At 36.6% G+C, this 20,430-nt stretch overlaps 1 protein-coding gene across 1 annotated transcript in view; it reads right to left on the bottom strand.

Moving 5' to 3' along the window:
* The window catches only part of Bcat (Branched chain amino acid transaminase), a 156,569-nt gene that overhangs the window by 74,923 nt on the left and 61,216 nt on the right, over positions 1-20,430 (bottom strand). The window contains exons 4-5 of the mRNA XM_090414446.1: positions 20,288-20,398; positions 20,064-20,183 (exon numbers count right to left, since the gene is read on the bottom strand). Coding sequence (XP_090270572.1) covers positions 20,064-20,183; positions 20,288-20,398 — 231 coding nt within the window. The remainder of the gene's footprint in view (positions 1-20,063; positions 20,184-20,287; positions 20,399-20,430) is intronic.

Genomic DNA, 20,430 nt, shown 5'->3' on the forward strand with positions numbered 1-20,430 from the left:
TATTACAGCTGTGATATGATAAAATAAGGTTAAGTAAAGCAAAGAAGATTAGTCATAGGATTTTGTATGTGAGAGGCTAGTTTTTACACTTGAAATAAGAGATTAAAGATTCGAGTTAATTCTTAAAAAAATTTTGGAAAGGGGATTAATTTAATATAGATGACATAGAAGTTAGCTTAAACAAAAATTAAAGCTCAAGGTCATAATTCCCGAATTGAGACTTCGTGATGTGTCAGTCGCATGCACACGGACCACAAGATGTTTTGGCAGAAAAACGCCACTCTAATTGGTCAATGAAATTGACTCCAGTAAGGGGGGGGGGGGGAGAAAAGAAATTGAAGGTGCTGGTAGGGGTCATCCTATAAAAGGGTTAGGAACCCCCTTAACAAGACTTTTTTCTTCAGAGTTTTCTCCGTCCGACACAATAAGGAAACAAAGTGTGCGGGATTTCGATTCCGTGTTCTTATTATAAGAAATGAGAGATGCCGTTTAGTTAAAAAGAAAGAAGATAATGTCAGTGTGTTTCATCATCCAGTGATCGTAATGAGAGAAGGAAAAATCTATAAAGAAGTCAGTGCCCACGTGGTGAGTTTCACAGTCATAGAATAGATGATCCTATGTATGTCCTTAACTGAAGCATGTAAGGTAAAGATTGTGAAAGCCCATCTTAGAGCCAAAGGAACTTAGGAGCGATAAGTTATAGAAGAGTTCATCCTAGAAAGGTACAATCGGAAACAGGTAGAGACCAGTGTAGAAGACCCAAGCAAAAAGGTACTGTAAAAACTCGTGTCAATTCAAATCATATGAAACTGTAATCATTGCTCAATTACTGAACAGTTGAAGGGATTAATGAGAATCATACTAGGACTTTAGTACACGTCAGACTAGAATGAAAATGAGCTTGTTACTATACATTAATAAGTATTCGTGTGCCTAGAGATTTATGCATGTACATTGTATTTTATTCAAGAGAGTTTTAAAGGTCAAAAAGTGTGTATTAGCTCAGCGAAAGGATAAATTTAATCCATATCGTCTTAGTAAGAAAATTAGAGTAACTGAATATATATGTCCTAGAAAATACAGAATTATAGCGTGATCAGACCAGTAAGGAGTTAGACAAAAGAGGTCAACTAGTTCTAGAATTATACATGTTTGTATGTACAGAATCTGTTATGGCGATATGATCACAATTCTTATTATAGGATCTTAACCTAATACTTGTGTTTAGCTAGTGTTAATTTGGATTATATATTCTTAGTATTGAACTGAGTTTTATTTGATAGAGAATGAATTGTACCATGTTTAAGAGTTCAATAAACTTTTGTTCACTGAAAATATAGTTGTCTGAGATTGCTGCTCAATACACCACTTGTAACAACATATGAACCTAATCATGCGGGGGGAATTTTGTTAAGTTACGAGATAAAGGTCATGACTGCATATTAGTTTCACACTCGGACATATTTTGGTAATTGCTCCTTGTTTTTGAATTTTATATCTGAAACTAAATGTCCTGAAAGGCGCAGTATAAAATAAATATTTAGGGACACTAAGGGGAGAAGAAGCTTGAATATCTGTATTTGGGTGATATCTCGTATATAGATAAGATTTGGATAAAGACAAGTAGAGTTTCACATGTAAGGATAGTTGAAAGCCTAATGATCGTAAATTGGGACACAACAGTAGCTTCTCTTCTGAAGAATGGAGGAGTGATATAGATACGAACAGGCAAACATGGGAGAGGAGTAGATCTCAAGGTATAAAAGATCGTTCTCATTGTTATGTTGAGTTATGTATCTACAGGAGTCATGTGATGACTTCGGATCCAAACTGGCAGGTAATACTCTGCCGCTGGGAACACCAGAGCCGCAACTACTGTTCTAAGAGTTAAGGCATTACAACCTTAAGTAGCGCCTGTGAGCTTGTTTATGATATTGTTCCTAGCAGATAACTTAGTTTTTTCCAAATGTTGTTGGTATGTTAGACTGTAATCAAGTATGGCACCAAGGTAGCAAGGGTTACTTTCATGGATTATTGCCCTGTTGCAGATCCTGGTGGAAGTCTATTCAATTGGATAAATTTTCTGCTTTTTTTGTGAATTCAGACGAACCTTTATTTTCTATCAGAGAGTATTTGTTGTAGTATTTTTAGTTTTTTGGCATTACTATTTTGGCTGTTTTCTGCTGTAAGCTTTTCTTCCCTACAGTATCATAAACTGATGTCATCATCATCACCAAATTCCTGTCATATACCCTCAAGGGGGTGCATACGATATAATAGAAGACCTAACCAATATACAAAATGATGGTACAACATGACAAAATATCATGCCGGCTGGGGCATCACCCGGTTACATGAGGCCCCGTTGTTTTCGCCACGGAACCAGGGCGAACAGCGAAAAGTCACCTACTGGAACAAAACCTAAAACACACCCCAACTCAACATTACCAGAGTTAAAGATCAGTACTAACAACATAAGAAGCCTGAATGGCAAAGAAATGAAGCTAGCTGAGGAATTAGATAAGTACCAGATCGACATAATAGGGGTGACTGAAATAAAAAAGACAACAGCTGGTGAGATCTTTCTAAGCAATAAATACAAAATGTTATATTCAGGCAATGACAATCAAGGAAAAGAAGGAGTAGCCATAGTATTCAACACAAAATACGAGGCTAATCTTATTGAATGGCAACCAGTCTCAAGTAGAGTAATGGGGGCATATATGATAATGGGGAATTGGACAATGAGACTTATTTGTGCCTATGGTCCCACAGAAGGTTATACTAAGGTAGAAGTGGAGGAATTTTTTGATGCTTTAGAGAAAACAACTGACACAATGAAAAAGGAAAAGTTGGTCCTTGTTGGGGATCTAAATAGCAGAGTAGGAAATGATTGTCAGACATACAAAAATATTTTGGGAAAATTTGGAGAAAAGAGCAAAGCTAATAATAATGGCAAATACCTGTTGGATTTCTGCTCAGGACATGGACTGATTATTACTAACACCATGTTCCAACATAAAAATGTGCACAAATTCGCATGGAGAGAAGAGGCAAGGAATAAGAAAAGACTCAGTGACTATGTTATTGTTGATAGCAATGTTTTCTCCCTGGTGCAGGACACCAGAGTGTACAGAGGATTTGAAATTGGAAGTGATCACTATTTAGTCATGAGCAAGATAAAACTGAATTTCATATTGAAAAGAATAACATGTAAGAAAGTTTTAAAGCGAAAAAAAGTTGAGCAGTTCTCAGATGTGAACTGTAGACTAAAATACACAAAGCTTATTGAAGAAAAAATGAAAGAATTTGAGAAAAGGAACCAAACCTTGGAGATTCAGTGGCAAGCCTTGAATAAAATCCTGATTGATTCAGCTAGAGAGGCATGTGGTGAGGATGTCTGCAAAAATAGAAAAATCAGAACTCCATGGTGGACACAGGAAGTTAAAGAAAGTTGAGCAGTTCTCAGATGTGAACTGTAGACTAAAATACACAAAGCTTATTGAAAAAAAAATGAAAGAATTTGAGAAAAGGAACCAAACCTTGGAGATTCAGTGGCAAGCCTTGAATAAAATCCTGATTGATTCAGCTAGAGAGGCATGTGGTGAGGATGTCTGCAAAAATAGAAAAATCAGAACTCCATGGTGGACACAGGAAGTTAAAGAGGCAGTGAAGGAAAAGAAGAAAACATATCAAAAGTTCCTGGCAAATAAGTCAGCTTTTACTCTTAGAGAATACAGAGACAAATGTAAGAAAGCTAAACACTGTAGCTAAACAAAAGTCATGGGGGGAACTTTGGCAAGAACATAGAAAATAAATATCAAGAAGGTGGCAAAATATTCTGAAGGCTGTTGAAGAAGCTTAGAAATGGAGGAAAGAGTGCTGTAAAAGGAGTTAGAGATGATAAAGGTGACATGAAAATGGGAGAAAAAGATATCCTTGAAATATGGAGTAATTACTTCGAAAAATTGCTAAATGAAACAAGCAGTGATAGCACAATGGTATAAAACACTCAACTGGCATATATATATATATATATATCATCATCATCATCATAATCATCATCATCAAATTCCTGCCATGTACCCTCAAGGGGTGTACAGGATATGACAGTACTACATGAAAAAATTACATCATTACTAACTTCCTATCTACAATTTTCCTCCAAATCAGTCTGTTACTTGTCAAGACTCCAACATTATCAGATCTTATATTTCTATCGTCTAAGGCACTTTGTACCGTATCAATCCACCTATATCTTGGTCTTCCTCTGGGGCGTTTTCCTGCCAACCTGGCAGAGAACACTTGTTTTGCTAATCTTTCCTCTCCCATTCTATTTAAGTGACCATACCATCTGAGATTAGCTCTGCTAACGCATTCCTGGATGCTGACAATGTCAAGTTCTTTCCTAATATCCTCATTTTTAATATGATATTGCCATTGATGCCATCTGTTCACGCCTCTAATCTTTCTCAGGACTCTCATATCTGCGGTCTCTAGTCTTTGGTCAAGTGTTTTACTTCTATCCCAGCTCTCAGATCCATAAGTTAAAATTGGTTTGAACACAGTTTTGTATACAGCTAATTTAGTGTTCCGACTAATTTCTTTCTTATTCCATATGAATTTATTCAATTGACTTCCCACGATACCAGCTTTGCTGATTCTGTTGTCTATTTCTATATTTAGTTTACCATCTTCAGTAAAAATTGTGCCTAAGTAGCTAAAATGTTTTACTTGTTCCACAGGTTCTCCATTCACAACACAGTTGACATTTTCAATGATTCTGCCTATTTTCATTGTCTTTGTCTTTTTAATGCTGACCTTCATACCATATCTATTACAACAGCTATTCAATTTAGTCAGAGAATCTTGCAGACTTGTAGCGGATTTATTTAGAAGTATAACATCATCCGCATAAAGCAAAGAGCTGACATTAACATCTCCAATTTTGATATCAGGTTTAATACCACATTCCTTCATAATGTGATCCATATAGATAATGAATAACAGAGGGGATAATGTACATCCTTGTCTCACACCAGATTTAACATTAAACCATCTTCCTGTACTTCCTTCAATTCTAACTGCTGACTCACAACTCAAATACAGACTAAGTATTGCTTGATATAATGCCCCATTGACACCATATAACTGCAGCGTATTGAATAGCTTCTCTCTTGGCACCTTGTCATATGCCTTTTCCAAATCAACAAAACTTAAATACAGATCTTTGTTATATTCCCATGCTTTCTCGACTATTTGTCGTAAAGTGAAGATCTGATCCTGACAGCCTCTATTTGGCCTGAATCCAGCTTGTTCTTCACCAAGCTTTTCTTCCACAATTCTTCTCAACCGTTTCTCAAGTATACTTGCATAGATCTTGCCAGGAACACTCAGTAGGGAAATACCTCTGTAATTCTCACATTCAGTTTTATTTCCCTTTTTATATATGGGTACTATGAGAGCTCTACTCCAATCATCAGGAATTCGTCCCTCTGTCCAGGCTTTCTGAACTATGCAGTGCAGCCACTGTAAGACTCTTATACCACCATACTTCAGCATTTCTGGTCGAATATCATCTACTCCTGCTGCCTTTCCACATTTCAAGCCTTTGATGGCTTTTTCTACTTCAAGTATGGATATGTATTCCTGACTGCATGCCTGGTCAGTGTTTTTTATCACTGTGCTGTCATCACTGCTTGTTTCATTTAGCAGTTTTTCAAAGTAATTACTCCATACTTCAAGGATATCTTTTTCTCCTGTTTTCATTTCACCTTTATCATCTCTAATTCCTTTTACAGCACTCTTTCCTCCATTCCTAAGCTTCTTCAACAACCGCCAGAATATTTTGCCACCTTCTTGATATTTATTTTCTATATTCTTGCCAAAGTCCTCCCATGACTTTTGTTTAGCTAGTTTTACACACTGTTTAGCTTTCTTACATTTGTCTCTGTATTCTGTAAGAGTAAAAGCTGACTTATTTGCCAGGAACTTTTGATATGCTTTCTTCTTTTCCTTCACTGCCTCTTTAACTTCCTGTGTCCACCAGGGAGTTCTGATTTTTTTATCTTTGCACACAACCTCACCACATGCCTCTCTGGCAGAATCAATCAATGTTTCCTTCAGAGTTTGCCACTGAATCTCCAAGGTTTGATTCCTGTTCTCAAACTCTTTCATTTTCTTTTCAATAATATTTCTGTATTTTAGTCTACAGTTTACATCTGAGAGCTGCTCAACTTTTATTCGCTTTAAAACTTTCTTACATGTTATTCTTTTCAATATGAAATTCAGTTTTATCCTGCTCAAGACTAAATAGTGATCACTTTCAATTTCAAATCCTCTGTACACTCTGGTGTCCTGCACCAGGGAGAAAACATCACTATCAACAATAACATAGTCAATGAGACTTTTCATATTCCTAGCCTCTTCTCTCCATGTGAATTTGTGCACATTTTTATGTTGGAACATGGTGTTAGTAATAACCAGTCCATGTCCTGAGCAGAAATCCAACAGATATTTGCCATTATTATTAGCTTTGCTCTTTTCTCCAAATTTTCCCAAAATATTTTTGTATGTCTCACAATCATTTCCTACTCTACTATTTAGATCCCCAACAAGGACCAACTTTTCCTTTTTCATTGTGTCAGTTGCTTTTTCTAAAGCCTCAAAAAATTCCTCCACTTCTACTTTAGTAGAGCCTTCTGTGGGACCATAGGCACAAATAAGTCTCATTGTCCAGTTCCCCATTCTCATATTTGCCCACATTACTCTACTTGAGACTGACTGCCATTCAAGAAGATTAGCCTCGTATTTTGTGTTGAATACTATGGCTACTCCTTCTTTTCCTTGATTGTTATTGCCTGAATATAACATTTTGTATTTATTGCTCAGAAAGATCTCACCAGTTTTGGTCTTTTTTGTTTCAGTCACCCCTATTATGTCGATCTGGTACTTATCTAATTCCTCAGCTAGCTCCATTTCTTTGCCATTCAGGCTTCTTACGTTGATAGTACCGATCTTTAACTCTGGTGATGTTGAGTTGGGGTTTGTTTTCAGATTTTTTCCAGTAGCTGACTTTTCGCTGTTCGCCCTGGTTCCCTGGCAAAAACAACGGGGGCCTTGTTTAACCGGGCGACGCCCCAGCCGGCATGAAATTTTGTCATGTTGTACCATCATTTTTTATTTTGGTTTAACCAATAAGAATACAATTTGGTCGGCTAAATCCCAAATTGCCAGCCCATCCTTGTTCGTTCAGTATCAAAGTAGATACCCAACAGGGTGCACCACGAGAAGGTGAGGATTGGACATTAGGTCAGAAGCCCTGGTCGGTTCTCCGCATTCCTTTAAAGGCTATGTGGAGGTCTCCTCTCAGTTATACAGCTTTGACCCTTATATATATATATCCATAATTGAAGTAGAAAAAGCCATCAAAGGCTTGAATTGTGGAAAGACAGCAGGAGTAGATGATATTTGACCAGAAATGCTGAAGTATGGTGGTATAAAAGTCTTACAGTGGCTGCACTGCATAGTTCACAAGGGCTGGACAGGGACAAATTCCCGATGATTGGAGTAGAGCTCTCATAGTATCCATATATAAAAAGGGAAATAAAACTGAATGTGAGAATTATAGAGGTATTTCCCTACTGAGTGTTCCTGGCAAAATTTATGTAAGTATACTTGAGAAACAGTTGAGAAGAATTGTGGAAGAAAAGCTTGGTGAAGAACAAGCTGGATTCAGGCCAAATAGAGGTTGTCAGGATCAGATCTTCACTTTACGACAAATAGTCGAGAAATCATGGGAATATAACGAAGATCTGTATTTAAGTTTTGTCTATCTGGAAAAGGCATATGACAAGGCGCCAAGAGAGAAGCTATTCAATACGCTATTATATGGTGTCAATGGGGCATTATATCAAGCAATACTTAGTCTTTATTTGAGTCGTAAGTCAGCAGTTAGAATTGAAGTACAGGAAGATGGTTTAATGTTAAATCTGGTGTGAGACAAGGATGTACATTATCCCCTCTGTTATTCATTATCTATATGGATCACATTATGAAGGAAAGTGGTATTAAAAATGATATCAAAATTGGAGATGTAATGTCAGCTCTTTGCTTTATGCGGACGATGTTATACTTCTAAATAAATCTGCTACAAGTTTGCAAGATTCCCTGACTAAATTGAATAACTGTTGTAATAGATATGGTATGAAGTTCTGCATTAAAAAGTCAATGAATATAGGTAGAATTGTTGAAAATGTCAACTGCGTTATGAACGGAGAACCTGTGGAACAAGTAAAACATTTCAGCTACTTAGGACGATTTTTAGTTAAGATGGTAAATTAAATATGGAAATAGACAACAGAATCAACAAAGCTGGTATGGTAGGAAGTCAATTGAATAAATTCATATGGAATAAGAGAGAAATTAGTCGTAACACTAAATTAGTTGTATACAAGACAGTGTTCAAACCAGTATTAACTTATGGATCTGAGAGCTGGGTCAGAAGTAAAACACTTGACCAAAGACTAGAGACCACAGATATGAGAGTCCTGAGAAAGATTAGAGGTGTGAACAGATGGCATCAATGGCAATATCATATTAAAAATGAGGATATTAGGAAAGAACTTGATATTGTCAGCATCCAGGAATGGGTTAGCAGAACTAATCTCAGGTTATATGGTCACTTAAACAGAATGGGCGAGGAAAGATTAGCAAAACAAGCGTTCTCTGCCAGGTTGGTAGGAAAATGACCTAGAGGAAGACCAAGATATAGGTGGATTGATATGGTACAAAGTGCCTTAGACGATAGAAATATAAGATCTGATAATGTTGGAGTCTTGACGAGTAACAGACTGATTTGGAGGAAAATTGTAGATAGAAAGTTAGTAATGACGTAAATTTTTCATGTACTATTATCATATCCTGTACACCCCTTGAGGATACATGTCAGGAATTTGATGATGACCTTTATAGACCTAACATAAGCTGTTGTTAGGTCTATAAAGGCAATATCTGTTTTTAAACCTTTTTTTTTTCATCCAGCTTCTATGTGGGTTGTGAGGATCAGAGCCTAGTCACAGCAGCTTCTGTCAGGGCTAAACCCAACCTATTCATCTGGAAAGATGGCTTCTATTTTTGGAGATATGCAAAAAAGGATAATCACTTCAAAAAGACTGTAAGAAGTGCAGTGCAATACTATAGGGTGGAAGCTGTTAGAGAAATCAATTGACTTGTTGAGTTTCAGCAACGCTATTATCTTTGATTCATATCCAAGTTTTAGAAGTCACTTATTACTGAGGAGAAGAAATTAGATAGCCATGTTTTTGCTCTTAGGCCAAGGTGAGTAAGAAAATCTAAAAGGAGGCCATCAATGCCAGAAGCTTTACCAGTTTTAGTCAATTTGAGGTCTACATCAATTTCATCTAGTTACTGGACTGGAGTTAGATGTAGCACATAAAAAAACTTTGTCTTATAAAGACAACAGATCTCCTTTTTTTTGGCACCTATGAGAATTTTAGATTTAGTTTTTTTGTGCGAGCCTCCATAGCTCAGTCAGTATAGGCAAAACCCTTTGGTAGAAAAGACCTGGGTTCGATTCCCATCTGTGACGTGAGGAACCTTTATCTGGTCTCTTTCGAAAAAGGTGAATTAGCTGGTCTCATAGGGAGGTAGGATTTTTTTTTCACCCAGAAACTCTGGTTTTTCATTCCCCAGAACACATGCATCTACAGACATAGGGCTAACCACATCCTCAGGGCAGGTACAGTTTGGAAGGGCTTAAAACAGCTCTGTAACAGTCCAATAGGCCTAATATGAAAAAGGAAGAAGCTTTTTTTTGTGTGTGTGTGCTAAGATTTTTGCAATACTGTTTGGGTTTACTTTTTCTTTAGTTCAGTTTGGAGTGCTGGTGCCACTTAGTTGATGGAGAACTAACCAAGTCTTACAACTTGATCTGGTAAAGTTCAGATTGTTCATTTCTTCTACCATCATCCAAGAACCGTAAGAGGGCAGAATCAGTATCTGGATGGCTCTGTTGTTTATATTCTGCCAAAACACTACTTTCAGATGACCAATATTCTGAATTCTCTTGGAATGTGTTTTTTTACCAGATATGCTATGAGAAATTTAACAAATCTTTCATAATTATCAACTGCAGGTGGAATTATGTTGATGTTTGTTTTCAATGAATTCAGTAAATTCCAATGCCCCGAGATTCAATTGGGGCATTTGGAAAGCTATTTATTCTGGGGATTATAAGTCATACAGTGATTAGGAAGGGTCTATGCTGGCTGTATGGAAAAGGAGGCAGTACGCGATAGGCTGAGGTGAGAGAAGTAACTTCCGTATCAGTGGTGGTATAGCAGAGATCAAGGGATATCTCTGATTACCACCTTCCAGATTTGAAGGTTCCAGGTTGCTTGCTGTCAGTCTGTCAGTTGCAAGCCTGGGTTGTCACACCATTATTGTATCCCCATAATGTACTGTGCGAGTTGAAATCCCTGAGGATAATGCCAGGATGGGCTGGCTGAGTAAGTGTTATATGGAAGGTGGGAAGTGGAATAGGACCAGTGGAATAGGGGATGCTTGTATACATTGTAGATTGAGAAGTTGTGCAGATGGATATCAACAAAAAAGTCACTTTAAGAATGTTCCATATATTCAGATAACAAGAAATTAGCATGAAAACAAGACGGTAGATAGCACTCTTTGGAAATAAAACATCTTTAATAAATTCAATGGTAGTGACCCATGATCAAATAACCTGACAGTGAATGAGATGCTTTGAAAAAAAGTGAAAAAAATTATGCAAAGCAAATAATATATTCTAAATGAATTTAGAACAAGTGTGAAAATTCACTCACCACTTGACTCTGATAACTTGCCTGTGGCAAGTGGATTTCTAGAGCCCTGCTTCCCACCTCCCATATAACAAAAAAATTTCATCAGATGATACCCTATAACACCCATTCAGAAGTTTATAGACCTTTATCACATCACTCCTCATTCTCCTGTTAAGCAGAGTCTGTAGTCCATACTCTTAATCTGTCCTCCTAATCAACATTTCATAACCCTGATATAATCTTTGCAACTCTTCTTTACACCCTCAAAACACAGGAGACCAAATCTGCACAAAGCAGTCCAAATGTAGTCTTAAAGGACTTGTAAAGAGGCAAAATAACTCTTATCCATAAATGTTAAGGTTTGTTTCAACATCGCAACTATCCTCTGAGTTGTATTTGCAATTTTTGCTATGTGACCTTAAGCTTCGAATTCTTGTTCTTTGTTCAGTGATTTCCAGCACAATCCTGCCAATGTAATATACTTTTGAATGTCTCATCACAAACTTTATAACTTTATACGTACTAACTGTGAATTGACAGACATGATCATTTGCCCACACTTCCGGCCTATTCAAATCCCCCTGTAAATGTTGTATATTAGTAGCATCTCTGATTATATAACCTATCTTTGTATCATCAGCAAACAACTGAAGATCTCCTGTCAAGCCCTTGCCAATATCATTGATATTGGCAAGGGCTTGACAATTCGACTATCAGATTAAACAATAATGGTCCAAGGACTGATCCCTGAGATACACCACTGGCCAGCCACCTTAAATCTGGCAAATTCACACCATCTGATATTGTCTGTCAGCTACCTACTTATCCAAGTCAAGAGTTTATATTACAAACACATATTCCCCAGTTTATGCAACAGCCTTTCATGTGGTGTCCTATCAAATGACTTAGCAAAATCCAACAGTATATTCAAATACTGCCTCCTTTAAGATTCTCATGCATTGCAGTATGTTACTGAATTCCCATTCAGTAACATACTATGGGACAACAGTATTCTCCTGAGCTAATCATAATTTCAAGCTTTCAAGTTCACCATTATATGGAACATCAACATAATTAGCTATTTCCCAAGAAAGTACACACCACTTGAAAAGAAGTCAATGGATATCGCCATGGGCAAGGTGCATTGTACCATGTAATGAGTCTCCAGTTTCTAGCCAGTATAAATTGAAGGAATATGATGCTCCCAAATAGTCAGTGCCACTGTATCCAGATGAAATGCCTGTGAGAAGGGAACTGACAAAGTTTGATAGAAACATTGTGAGAGGATGCCATGTTGCAAGCCTATCTATTCAGCAAATTGTTGAAAAATTTGGCCAACCCAGGTCAACAATCAGTGATACCATACAGAGATTGAAGCGCAGGGATTCAATTGCAAATACTACCTGCAGTGGATGACCAACCACACTCACTGAACATGACCGACCATAGGGTGCCAAGAAGGATAATATATAAAAATTACCATTCGTCAGCGAATTGAATGCAGAGTTCTGAGCATCAACTAGAACAGGAAACTGCATGAAAATATTCAAAATCAAGGCTCACAACATGGATTTCCATGTAGGACCACAATATGCAAACTCCATATAACCCAAATCAAATGCAGTGTCATCTTCAGTGGCACAAAGAGTGTATACAATGAGACATGGAAGCTTGAAAAACTGTGTTATGGAGCAACTAATCATGCTACATCCTCTACCATGCAGATGGACTGGTGTGGGTGTAGTGAATGAACATCTCTGACCAGAGTACATAACCTCAACTATGAAATTACCATGAGATGGCAGTGCGATGGTATGATCTTGTTTTTCCTGGTTTGGCCTCAGACCTCTGTTTGTGGCATTTCTCAGGAACTGACCATTGTCTCTTTCAAAAAGATAATACGTCACGTCATAAGGCTGCTGCTGTAACTGTGTGGTTTGTAAACAATGAACATCGCCACACTTGACTGGCATCCACAGAGCCCTGATCTCAACCCTATTGAACATCTGTGGAATGAACTGGGGTGGTCAAGGGGTGTCCTCCCCACAACAGTCCAGGACCACATTACATGCCTACAGGAAGAATAGTCCAAAATTCCCATTGATCACTTTACGCTTGTGGAAAGCTTGTGGAAAGATGAGTGTAGCATAGGATTGCTACACTCATCATAACGAAAGACGATCCCACATCTTATTAAGGTGGGTGCCATAGCTGTTTGTTCCTTACACTATGGTGTCCATTGACTTCTTTCCAAGCAGTATAGCATCATCACTGTCACCAACTGCTGATAAAATAGTCATATTCTTAACTGAGACCCCTTCTGACATTATGATCACATCTAACACCCTATGACCTCAAGTTTCTTCTTTCATATGCTGCTTGAGAAACTTATCTTGCAACAACAGTATCTCGCAATAAATTCTCCTTTATTCTTATCACAAGATTTCTCTTCTTCCTAATCAGTGCTTGGATAATTTAAGTCACTCATAATGATATAATTATAGAAACACACACACACAAAAAATCTTATGGTTTACAGTAATAATTTTTCAGAAGTTTGACAAGCGAAAAATTAATTCCTGTTAACAATGATGCTAAGCTTTGCAGCTTTCGGTGGACAAATGTTTGGATTTAAAGCTATATCTCTGCAAAATGTTGGTGTTCTATTGAACCCTGTGACTAGGACCAGATGAATGTTCAGCCACCTTTTTTTTTTATCTGAGCTAGGCTTTCTGTTTGACTACAATAAGAAAACTATGAGAAAATAAATCTATATTCCAGGACAGCAGATATTTTGACAGTAGGACAGAAGACAAATTGCTGGTTTAAAACAGGAATGAAGTTGGAATTCCCAAGAAATTTTAGCAATCCTTTCAGAAACACTTTTGATTAAGGGATGAAACCCTTTTAAAGTAAATAAGGGACTGGGAAAGGGTACCTATCAATCACTTTTTCAATCTGAAGAAGATTAAAATGTCACTTGCATAAATGGCTTCAATCTTGTCCTACACCTCTGATAAATACCCTGCATTAAATATCCATATCACTGAGATTAAAGTTCTTTGATACTTGAACAGCCTGCATTTTACTAAAGGCCTAATTAGAATAGGTTTTGCTGATAATGACATGAATTGGAATAATCTGCTAATCTGGTAAAAAATAAATAAATACCAAAAAATATATAAAATCAATAAAAAGACAAAAAGAAATCCTTAACCCATCCACTGTATGAGTGTACTATAATTTCATAAATAAACCTTTTATGGGCAGGAGCCAGATTTAATGAAGCACTTATTGAAATTTAAAAATGAAATGAGGAATATGCAGAGTGATGTTAGACATCTAATGGAAACTAATGAAAGTGTGCAGGAGAACAGAATAAAAGAAAAAAAAAAGAGGTGACAAGCAATTCCAGGATAGCAGTATATGAAGACTCCATAATTAGAGGACTAGTTACTGAGAGAACCCACAAGAACCATAGGATAATTAAGGCATTGGGCATGAGGAAGAAAGGAGAAAGAGATTTAGTCATGATTGTGGGGACAAATGATGTAAGTGGACCATAAGGAGGATGTGAGGACGAATATCAGGAGACTATTGAGAAGAGTGAAAGATAAGTGTAATAGGAAAGGTTGTCAGTGTGTTGCTGAGGTATGATGATGAGTTGCGACAGAGAGCCAAAATCATGAATCGTATGCTACCGGGATGTGTGAGGAGAAGGGAGTGCAGTATGTTGATGTATGGCATGTGTTTGAGGGAAGAATGAAATTATACAAGCATGATGGCTTGCGTTTGAATGCTTTGGAGTGAGTGTACTTGAGAAAGTGTCGCTGGATGAAAGTACAGTGTGATGCGTGCAAGAGATCATAAGAAAGAGATGAAGGGAAAAATCAGGAGAGTGGTATTAAAGAGACAGAAGTGTTTGGCAGTGGAAACAGTAGTAGTGCAAGAGATGAAGAGAGAACAGGAATACAAGAGGAACAGAGAAACGAGGAAGCTCAAGTGGACAGGGAGACATGGCATAGGGAGAGTGAATGTTAAAAAAAGGCAGTGAAATGTGTGTATGAAGATGGAAATATATTGCAATGGGGAAGTTGAGACTAAGCAGATATATGTGGTAAGTGGTGATAAAGGTGATTGGCAGGTGTGGTGGGGAAATCACAACCAACAAATGGCTTGGATAGGACTGGTTATAGAACTAAAAATGAACTGCTATTTGTTTATAAATGCCAGAAGTATCAGAAATAAGGGGGATGAAATAGTTTCAGTGATTGAGTTTATTAGCCCCAAAATCATTGGAATAAGTGAAACATGGTTGAATGAAGATGATATCGTAATGGAAATAGAAATGGAAGGATACAGTATTTTTCACGGGGATAGAAAGAGCAAGAAGGGGGGGGGTGCTGATGATAGCAGGGGAATTAGGTCTACATAAGGTAGACATGAAAGAGGGAAATAGTCGCAATGGTTATGATGCAGTGTGGTGTAATGTGAAGGTTGAGAAGAAGACACATTTAGATGGATGTTGCTATAGGCCTGGGAATGTGGAGGGTGGTGATGAAGAAATGTATAAACAACTTGGATTAGTGAACAAAGGAAGGTTAATTATTATGAGTGATTTTAATTATGATGGTATAGATTGGAATGAACAATTGGGAATAAGGAAAATCAATTTCTTGAAAGATAACTATCTCAGGCAGCATGTAAAGGAGGGCAAGCAAGGATCAAGAGTTTCAGATCTGATAATTTAATCAGAGAATGTAATTGAGATGGGGGGGGGGGGTTCACACTTTCCTCCAGTTGGTGAAAGCGATCATGAGGTGATTACCTGTGTTGTGGCTAGTCATATGCAGACTTCTGTGAGGAAAGGATATATGTGGAATTATAAGGCTGGTGATTATGACAAGATTCGGAGACAGCTTGGAGCTATAACATGAAACAAGAACTTGAGCGGTAAGGAAATAAATGCTGCTCGGGAACTGACAGAAATACATAACAGCATCAAAGGCCAAAAGGCTGAATAAGGTAAGTGTAAAATGGATGAATGTGGAGCTTAAGCATGAAATCTGGAAAAAGAAGGTTGGAGGCAGTACAAGATGAATAATGGTAATAATCAGTTACATGAACAGTATAAAGAACAAGCCAGGAGAGTGACTCAGTTAATAAGGAAAACAAAAGTGCAGTATGAGCAGAAATTTGCAAATCAGGCAAAGAAGAAACCTAGAGAGATTTTTTGGATATGTGCAAGTAAAAGGAAGAATGATCATGGTAAGGTGATGTTAATGGATGAAAGTGGTAGAATGGTAACTGCAGCAGAAGACATTGTTGAGTATTCAGTGATCAATTTATAAGGGTGTTTCATCCTGATCAGGGTGGAATCATGAGGAACTTGTGTAGAAGACATAGATAGGAGAAGATGGCTCAATTGTAAGTGAGCAGGAGGTATTTCAAGAAATAAACTTGATGTCAATAAGGCGATAAGATTTGATGACATATCACAATGCATCTTAAGGGAATGTTCCAGGGAATTGGCATGCCTATTTAATAAGAAATATTAAATAGGCAACAGCACAGGTTCCAGGGGAGTGGAAGGAGGGTAAAATTGTTCCACTGCATAAAGGTGGAACTAAGGCTGTAGCTTCAAATTATACACCGGTCTGTATATCTGGAACTGTGGTGAAGGTACCAGAGAGATTGGTAAGAGGTAGGATACAGAAATGAGTTGATAACAGCAGTATTCTCTGCGGTTATCAGCATGTGTTTGTTAAGGGAAGATCATGTTTCACTAACTTACTTATGTACTATAACAAGTGCACTTTACAGTTCCACTTAATGATTGGCTCTAGTCCATTAGTAGAGAAGTTCAGCCATTATATGTCTTGTTTTTTCACTATCAAAAATTCAGGAGAATATAAAGCTGTTGCTGATTCTTGCAAACCATATCCATTATGTTCCAAGGTAAATAAATGGTGTGTTTTATATCTACTCTTCATTTTATAGATGTTATTCCATACAAGTTTGCTGGTTACATGATTGGCAGTTGATGTAAACTGGATCCAAGGTTGTTGATATTTAAAAGCATATTTAAAAGCTATGAGATTTGATTTAAGCACAGTATCTGAAATATACCCCATGCTTTGTTTTGATCTTTTAAAAAGGCTGATTGCCACTCAGGGTTCCACAGTGGCTTTGAGCAGAGTGAAAATGGAGATGTTGGAAGCACAGCTGTTTTTGCTTTAACAATACAATCTGTTTACATACATCACTACTTCACTGATAGGTATTCAGCTGACTGTTTTATCATTTAAATTATGCGAAATGTGAAAATGTATTCCACTCAACACCGGGTCAAATTTTCCATGTAACAAAAGCATCATAGACAAAATGCTATTATAAAGAAAATTTGCTATAAAAAAAGCTATTCCTGTGGTCCCTACAAATTTGATATAGTAATGAGAATAGACTAAAAACTGCACTTGACAATTTTATATGAAAACTGGCATTTTAAAAAACTAACCCCTTCAAAAATAGGCAAATAAAGATGGCAAATTAAATGTGACAATAGCTAGCAGAATACGTAAAGCTGGTTTATCAGGAATCAGCTGAATATATATGTATGTCATGCAAGAAAACTCATCCAAAACAAAGCTGGCAGTATATACAGGGGAAGGCTGAAACCAATTTTGACATATGGAACTGAGAGTCATGAGGAAAATTAATAGTAAACATGTTAAATGCAGAGACATCAGAAAAGAGCTTGATATTATTATAAGATTGTGGAAAAGCTCAAGATAAGTCACAAATTGAATAGATGAAAAATTTTAAAGAAAAAAATTATAGACAACATACAAAGCAAGACCAAGATGAAGTAAAGCAGTAATGCTTTAAAACCAGACAGAAAAGTGAGAGATGAAATCAGAACTTGAATAAGTAGGCCAATTTGGGAAAAAAAAAAGTTCAATATTAAACTTAAAGACATGGTAACTGCACTAAACTCTCAATGATCTCCTTAAATATATTCAGTTTGGCTCCACCTCTCACTATGGCAAGAGCACTATTATTTCCTAAAAAACATTTATATGTTAGATAATTTAAAATAGTAAAGTTGACATTGGTGTTATATATATCAAAAGGGTATTTTATATATATATATATATATATATATATATATATATCAATAAACTAAATTATTCATGTGATCACTACAAGTTGTTTACTATCTAAATTTTACTAATTATATAAGTCAATTGTAGCCTTATCTTGTGGATAACTTAGGTCTGCAATACAACTGAGATGAATGTTATTTGAAGCTTTTTGAATTTCATTATTATGTGATGATGCATTCTCAACAGTTAAGCTTACATCTTCATCATCAACACTGATAATGCTCCTTGACAAATAGAGCAAAATATGTTCACAATTTCTCATTAAAGCAAATTACTGCTTTATACTGCAAAGTATGTGAAGTATCATTAATATCTTTAAAGCAATGATATTAAGGTAGTTTTTACATCTATTAATTAGATTGCATCTTTACTACAATATCTAAAGGTTACAGCACCCTATGAAAATGCTAGCACTTACAAACTCTACTTCTCATATAGGACATGTTATATATATATATACAAGGTGTGTTTAAAAAAAAGACCGAACTTTTGCTATAAAGATTTTATTGCTCATTTTACAACAAAATGTTGCAAAATGAGCAACACTGTCTCCCTGTCAAAGTAGTCTCCCTCTACTGGTGATACACCATTCCCAATGTTTCTTCCATTGTTGGAATGCTTCCTGCAACGCATTTTCTGTGATAGCAAACAGTTCTCTTATCGCATTTTCCTGAATCTCCTCCATGGTTTCTAAACAACATCCTTTCGAAGGTTTTAAGTTTGGAAAACAGGAAAAAGTCTGTGGGGTTAAGTCTGGGGAATAGGGTGGATGGGGCACAACAGATATCAGATGTTTTGCCATATAACTGTGAATGAGGAGCAACATGTGAACTGGCACATTGTCATGGTGCATCATCCAAGTCTAGTTTCCCATAATTCATGCTTCTTCTTGCGCACAGCATCCCTCAAATGCGCTAAAACTTCCTGATACAACTCTTTGTTTACCATCTGACTACATGGTACAAATTCATAATGGACAATGCCTTTCCAATCAAAAAACACAACCAACATCACCCTGATCTTTGACCGACTCATTCATCGACGCTTAAACCACTCATAGCACTGCATTTAGTTCATATAGTTCTCTGTGTATGCTTGGTTAAGCAACTGAAATGTCTCTGTAATATTTTTACTAAGTTTGCCACAGTATTTCACACACATGTTGTTCTTCAAGCTCTTTCATTGTCACTAATCCGACGAACAGCTTGTGCATGTGCTCACTTCAGCAGATGCAACTCGATGACTAATGCTCATAGCAGAACAGGACAAATGGCAGTTTGTTGTCAAAACCTGCTGCTAGGTGTGCTGGTTGGTGAACTATTTAAAAAGTTTGGTCATTTTTTGAACACCCCTCGTATGTGTGTGTGTATCAAACAAGATATTCAGGGGAAATACATGGAGCACATCTGATTTTGCATACCATTATATGAAAATAATTATTTATTTAGGAAATAAAAACGTATTAGGTTTCATACAGAAATTATGAAAGAAAGTTTAAGGAACAGGGTTGATGCTTATATGTCCTTCCAATGAAATCAAGGACTGATCTTAAACCAAGCTGAGAAACCATGATCCAACACTATTATTAGTGATATGAGGTTTGTAAATAGTTACACACACACACACTAGTATGTGCTGGTATTTAATTATTTCATACATTTATAGCACATACAATGATATGTTTCTGTGATCCTGTGAAGCCAGTAATGAAATTTGGTGAAACCTATTAGTTCTTCAAAATAAATCATATCAAAAGGTGACATGATTTTTCTGCTGAAAATAAACTTATGTGTAAACCCATGCTATTTAACAAACACATAACATGTCAGGCTCATAGCATTAGTTGTTTCAGTATTTTCAAACAACCAATATAACTTAAAATTTTGATTATATGAATTTCATGGTATTTTTCTACATTTTTTATTTGCTTTGTCTGACTTAGATACACACATGCACACACAGTTTACATACTATACTAGCATATAAAAAAAAAAAAGGAAATGTATCACATCCTATTTACTGTTTCTCTATTAAATATGCAATAAGCAACTCTTACCTCAGTACCAATGAAAGTGGGTCGTACATATAGGGAACTAGAGCTGTGATATGGCACCCATTCTTTATCTATACTTATTAGTTTCTTCAGACACTGCAAGAATTCAGTGCCATCACATAACTGAAAAATATAAAAATGACTGAAAAAATTTTACTTCTTTCTGCTCCCCTGCCCTTTTATTAAAATGATACAAAATAGACATTCAGCTTTATTTAGAGACTTACAGGTAAATTGGCTCTTTCAGCAGATGCAAGCATTCTTTTTATATTTAAGTCTGGTCTAAACAGTCTAATTTTGTTGTCTACTCCTCGATAAGCTTTCAATCCTTCAAATAGCTGAAAATGAAAGACATGAAAAATATAAAATG

This window comes from Typopeltis vanoorti, chromosome 25 (assembly GCF_054136105.1).
Source record: "Typopeltis vanoorti isolate ZY-2024b chromosome 25, IOZ_Tvanoo_1.0, whole genome shotgun sequence".
Classification (NCBI taxonomy): Eukaryota; Metazoa; Arthropoda; class Arachnida; order Uropygi; family Thelyphonidae; genus Typopeltis; species Typopeltis vanoorti.